This window comes from Scardinius erythrophthalmus (genome assembly GCF_964197995.2).
Source record: "Scardinius erythrophthalmus genome assembly, chromosome: 6".
Lineage (NCBI taxonomy): Eukaryota > Metazoa > Chordata > Actinopteri > Cypriniformes > Leuciscidae > Scardinius > Scardinius erythrophthalmus.
This window is the reverse complement of record NC_138226.1, coordinates 30,837,642-30,843,994: the sequence shown is the minus strand read 5'-3', so window position 1 is coordinate 30,843,994 and position 6,353 is coordinate 30,837,642. Positions and strand designations below refer to the sequence as shown.

The 6,353-nt window shown below is 38.3% G+C and overlaps 1 protein-coding gene across 4 annotated transcripts; it reads right to left on the bottom strand.

Annotated features, from left to right (window-relative positions):
• Positions 1-488: 488 nt before the first annotated feature.
• On the bottom strand, positions 489-5,438 carry vgll3 (vestigial-like family member 3). Of its 4 annotated transcripts, none has more exons than XM_081368098.1 (4): positions 5,085-5,438; positions 3,903-4,233; positions 2,351-2,827; positions 489-1,294 (listed from the first exon to the last, which is right to left on the bottom strand). In XM_081368098.1, the coding sequence occupies exons 1-4, from the start codon at positions 5,235-5,237 to the stop codon at positions 1,254-1,256; spliced, it is 1,002 nt and encodes a 333-aa protein (XP_081224224.1). In that variant the 5' UTR covers positions 5,238-5,438; the 3' UTR covers positions 489-1,253. The 4 variants fall into 4 exon arrangements, with proteins under 4 accessions (XP_081224224.1, XP_081224226.1, XP_081224225.1 ...); XM_081368100.1 differs by having other exon boundaries at positions 2,351-2,824; positions 5,085-5,408; XM_081368099.1 differs by having other exon boundaries at positions 3,903-4,230; positions 5,085-5,408.
• Between the last annotated feature and the right edge of the window lie 915 nt (positions 5,439-6,353).

The following is a 6,353-nucleotide window of genomic DNA, read 5'->3' as shown; positions in this document are numbered from 1 at the left end:
ACATTCACACTAACTCAGCTCCTCCACTCACAGGACAACCAGCCCAACAGCTGTCTTTTACGACAAATATAATGCAATATCTGGCACTGTGCTTGTATAAAAATATTTCAAGCTGCATCTCTCCCAAATAATGCTCGATTTCACACCAGAGTGCATATTCTACACTCTCCGCATTCTTTGAGTGGATTTTGGGTCGACGTTACACGGACGCCACATTCTTTTGGTTTATCACAATCTCTATTAGGACATATTTGCAGTGGATAAGAGGAGTCTGTTTTAACTGCAATTGTTCAAGTTGTCTTGGATCGAACTTCCTAGCCAGAGAGGAAGCACATTCCAACTTCTGACATTTAGGAACATTCACATAAACTTTTTTTTTTTGCAATATAACACAGTTTATGACACGTCCCAGATTCTGTGGCTTTGCGAGAGATGAAGCTAAATGTGAATGGAATGATACTATCCCTTCTGGGACTTTGTGCTCTGCATATTTCGTTCCCAAAATTGGTCAAGAGTTATTCTGCAGTGTGTTTTGGTGCCACTGACCTCTCAAATGCCTTACATCCTATTGACGAGGAAAAGTAAAACAGATAAAAGCACTAGCGCTGACAACATTTAAAGGGACAGTAACCACTGTAACGATTTAATAAATCCATCCAAACAAAAAACAGGTTGTTTGCCAATAAAACTTAGCAGTTCATGTAAGGCAGTAAAACGAATTCCTCAAAGGCGAGACACTTTGACATCAAAAAATAATCTATTAACACATATTACAAACAGAAAACACCAATCAGTAAAGTCACAAGACTATTTTAGACAAATATATTAAAGTAAATAAAGATTTTCTCACACATTTCTGCCTTGTACTGTACTAATACAATCAGTTCTTTCAACAGAACCTGTGCAAGTACATAAATGCAGTTCTAAAGCATCAACCATGTCGAGAAAACCTCCTTTGTGTGAAGAAAGAGGGAAATATATACCTCTTAAACCTCATTTGGGACGTTTAGCATCCATACAGGAAAAGCCCAGATGGGAGAAGAAGCGTCCTGAATTGGATCTCTGTCCATGAGCGCACAAACTCAGACAGGATGGTATGCTTTACAAAAACACTAGTTTTCCCCAAAGCTGTTTTTGTGCAGAGACTGATCTGCCCCCTGAATAGTTCCCAAGACGGTCCTCTGAGGAAACACTCCACATGCAGTTTGGTGTGGTCCAGTCTAAGACGTGTAGTCCAGTGAATCTTCTCTGTCTCAGAACCAGACGCTGGCCTTCGCTTTGTCTTGCTCTGGTGCTGTGGGTGAGGAAACAAAGCTCGTTAAAACAGGTTTGCTTCATCCAGCAACATAACATAAGGGTTGTGACGCCATGTGACAGTTTACACTATACAGGAAATAAACCAATAAAATCTAGAAAAAAGGTAATAGTAATCTAAATGTAAAAATATGGCAAATTATGCACGTGGCATCCACTGACATATCTAATAATGACTGATAAACATCTCTAATATTGACCAATAACTGACAGATATCATGCATCCCTATATATATAAATGTGTCAGGACTGCTTTACATCATTTATACGTGAAAGCAACGACAAAATACAGGTAATGTGAAAATAAAGAGTCGGAAATGTTTAAACTACTCAAGTCAAGGAAGAAATAGTTAAAGGGTCTTATTATAATATTAGATGTACTTGTGTTGTGAAGCTGTTTTTGCTATTTGTCACTGTTTAAAAGTTTGAGGTCAGTAAGAAATGAATCATTTTATTCAGCAAGAACGCATTAAATTGGCCAAAAGTAAAGACATTTATAATGTTACAGAAGATTTCTATTTCAAATATATGCTGTTCTTTTGAACTTTCGATTCATTCAATTTTTTTTTAACAAAGAATCCTGATAAAAATCACGGTTCCACAAAAATATAAGCAGCCCAACTGTTTTCAACATTGATAATAATAAGAAATGTTTACTGAGCAGCAAATCAGCATATCAGAAAGATTTCTGAAGGATCATGTGACACTGAAGACTGAAGTAATGAAGCTGAAAATTCAGCTTTGATCAAAAAAAAATTGATGTTGTAATATTTTAAAATATGACTGTTTTTACTGTATTTTTAATCAAATAAGACATGAGACTTCTTTCAAAAGCTTTGAACTGTAGTGTAAGAGATGAAGCTTTTGACTGTAAAGAATCTATTTAACTGAATTATCACGAGGTTATTTAATATGTATATAAACCATTTTGTGTTGACTTCCCAATAAAAATGACTTCATAATGATGATTTACAAATGACATAACACATGAATGCTGTGGAAGTGTACAGATCTATGATCTATTCGCTCATCTCACCTGTGTCATAGATGTCCACCGACCCGTGGAAAGAAACGGGCCAGTTGGGTGCCGGGATGCTACTCGGTTCCAGCTCTGTTTTGATGGCGTCTGTGTAGGACGTGGGGCTGCATGACGCTCTCACACCGGGTAGCAGGAGGGGGCTGAAGCGGGGGTCCAGCGCGGGGCTGTGGGCGTGGTGGAGCACGCGGTGGGGGTGTGGGTGGCGGGGGTGCATGTGAGGGTACATCTCGTGCACATGGGGGTATCCCGCTCCACTCTGGGCTCCCAGGCCGTAGTGCCATGAGTCAGTAAGAGCAGAAGGAGGGGCCAGGCTGTGGCTGCTCCAGATGCCAGTGTCTGCGGGGTGGAAGGCAGCGCTGTGGGGGAAGTCAGGGTGAGAGGGGGGCACACACGGGCTGGTCTGAGATGGGTAACCGCTACCCCACACGGACGACGATACGGAGCCACACTGACCCTCGGAGTGGGAGCTTCCTTCTGAAACACAACACACAATCAGTTCCTCAGTACCTGGATATCTGATTGAAATGGTTTGTAGTATTCTGTCATACCACTTAACAATAACATGTGAAGGCAAAAAAAAAAAGAGAAATGCATACCTTCTCTTAGATTCATGTACATTTTAACATACAATATTGATGTTGGAAAAAAAGTTCACAAACACAGAATGCCTTTAGCTTAGCAGTAGTGCTGGACTGACCAATCAGAAGCCAGGACTAGAACTATACGTTTATTTTATGTTGCGGGTCAATTTAACTCACCAAGTAGTCGTAAAATATCGGCTATTCTACGATTTCTTTTTTTCTTGATGTTTTGAGGGTTTTTTACACATGAGTCATGGACCAGCATGCAAAGTTTCGACACTCTGTGTTGTGGAATGTGCATACAACATTTCTATTATGATTGATCTGTTATTCAGTTTTATAATTCTTCAACTGTATTCAACTCAACCAGCACATTTTATTGTTAAAGGCTGCTGTAAAGAACCAAAACAAAAGAAAAAAATAAGTAAGTATTGTAAAAATATGTGAGTATTTTGAGCTTCAGGAAATCACACGGAATAAGTGTTTTTCCACACTTTTTCTGTTTAAATTCTTTTAAAAAGATAGTTTCTTTTGTTTTGTTTTTTACAATATTGGGTAACACATTATTTTGTTACACATTACATATACTTGTAGTGGTAGCACTTTATTTTACAGTCCTGTTCCCAATGTACATACTATATACTTCTTATAGTTATTGTAATAACTGTGTAATAACTATGTATTAACCCTAAACCTAACCTTAACCCATGTAGTTGCCTTATATTACCCAGTAGTTGTACAATGTAAGTAGCAATGCAGTAATAACAGTAAATTATGCATAATTACATGAAACTAACACCAAACCAAACTTTATTCTTAACCTTATAGTAAGTACATGTTGCTCATTAATATGACTTAGTACTTAAATGTAATTACACTGTAACAAGGACACTGTAAAATAAAGTGTAACCATCTTATGTTATAATGTGTGAGAACTAACACTGTGTTTTGGTAACACTGTCTCCTACCTTTCCACGGTCCTCCAGAGTGAAGCCTGCCGGTTTTAGCGTCATTGCTGAAGGAGCTGGGCTGGCTCAAAGCACGTGAGAAATGTTCGTCCACCACGTCCCCGATGTCTCCACGGAAATAGGTGAACACCACACACCTGGCACTCACGTACTCGGCCTCGGCGGGCTGCGCCTCCTTGCAGCGCTCCTCTTCCCCAGCGCTCTGCTCCTCCTCTCGGGGAAGCTCGGGATCGGGACGGGGCTTCAGCGCTCCCGGCTGCTTATTCTGGCCACAGTGAGAGGGAAACTCCTCAGAATCCTGCATCCTGCTGTAGGCACCAAACTTCTTCTGCTGAAAGACACAGATTTGTGTTCATTATGAAGAATGAACTGGTCAGGGCAGGGTTAAAAGCTGCCACACACACACACATTCACCACCTGGTCTTCGACCAAAAATAGATTGTTGAGGATTGTCTCTGAACCGATGGCCCAGTGCCCACGCTTGGCACATTAGTGGTACGCTGATTTACGCCCATGAAGATTTCCGTATACGTGAGACTGTATAAACACATTCAGTTGTAATTCACAGCTTGGAATTTGAAGAATTCTATATCAAATGTCATAAAATATGGTTTTATTTAATATCAGTACAGCATTTAGAGAAAAACTCAGTCTGGACACACCTTCGCATTTCATTATTATTATTTTCCACATTTTAAAAGTAACAATAATGTTTAATAATGTACTGGGAATTACACATTGACTAAAACGTCAAAAGAAAAAAATCTTAGACATTTACTGGTCCAACTCATCCAATAAAATAGTGTCTTTTTTTTTTTTAGATAAATAAATATATATATAAATAACAGTTTTTTCTTCACTGTTCTGTCTTGTCCATTAAAATAGTGTACTATATGACAGTGTGAATATATATATATATATATATATATATATATATATATATATATATATATATATATATATACTGTATAACTGTTTTGTCTTCACTGTCCTGTCCGACTTGTTCATTTAAATAGTGTAATATATAATTGTGTGTGTGTGTACAGAATGTATGTATACATATGATGAAAAAAAAATGCAACATTTTTACAGCTTTTTAAATCATCTCAGCAAAAATGTCAGAAGCAGAACTTTGTTTTCCTAACTTTTCTTGAGTCGTCTGAGTCCGAATAAAGCACTTACCTGCTGCTGCTGATGATGATGATGCTGCTGATGATGATGGTAGTACGCCGCTTTGTAAGCTGCCGCTGCCGCTGCCGCCGCTGCTGATGATGTCGCGGGCAAGTAGTGATGAGCTCCATAACTCTGATGATACATAACATCCAAACAACTCATGGCAGAGGCTTAGACGATCTCAAGAGGCTCTTCAGAAACACGGCAGCTTCCTCAACCGCAGATAAATGATGTCATCATTCCCCCCTATATAAACCTGAGCGTTGACAAAAGCGCCGCGGTTTGTAAAAGAAATTATTAGCATAAAAACAAAAGTGTCCCCATCGAGGCTTCACCACCTACAGACAGACAGCGGATCAAAACACAGCGACAGACGCGAGCAGCGCGTGAAAGTTACAGAAGCTGCGCTGATTGGTGGGAAGTTTGGAGCGCTACGATCTGATTGGTGGAATCAGGGCTCCGCTGATGAAACCGAAACAAATATTCATAAAGCACTATACTTTACCAGTTACCCGCTAGTAAAAGATAGACAAACTGCCGAACTGTTTTGACAAGCTCAAAACTAACTTTTTGAGAAAAACACCTGGTTAACTGAAGTTGTAAAAAGCACTGTATGCTTTAGGTTATACTGCATTATTGCATTGCATTAATTTTATGTTTCTGTGGGTGTAGGCTATTCATTTTTACTCTAGTATAATATGTTGTTCGCTTGAGGGGAAATTTTAATAACCGAGATAAAAAAAAAAAAAAAGTCCTGTCATCTTAATTAGCCGTGTTTAAGGTAGGTTTGCATTAGGCATGTGCTGCCACCTGCTGTAGACCCACTGACTGTCTAAACCAGAATTCACTGCCTGACGTTGAGTGATTAATAAAAGATGATTAGCTTTAAGATTTTACATTAAAACTTTTAAACATTTAGCTTTAATGGCGTTTGTTTTAATAAATTGCATTGTGTCATTATAAGCTAAAAATAATAATAATATTAACAAAATGTGTTAAATAATTCAATTAAATGGCTATATCTAAAAAAGGTACCAGTTAAAGGTTTGGTATTTAGCCAGCCTTGTGCTTGTGTTTGTTGGAAAGAATGTAGAGAAAGAATGCTAATGTTTCTATAAGTATACAATAATCATTTATAATACAAAATCATGGTAACAGGGTTGACTAAACAAATAAAGTGATAAAAAAAGGTGAAGACACTAGTGATGTTACTATGACAGAGTTTATTTATTTAAAGGTAAAGGGAATGTGAGATAGAGTTGGTAGGATTAATGTAAT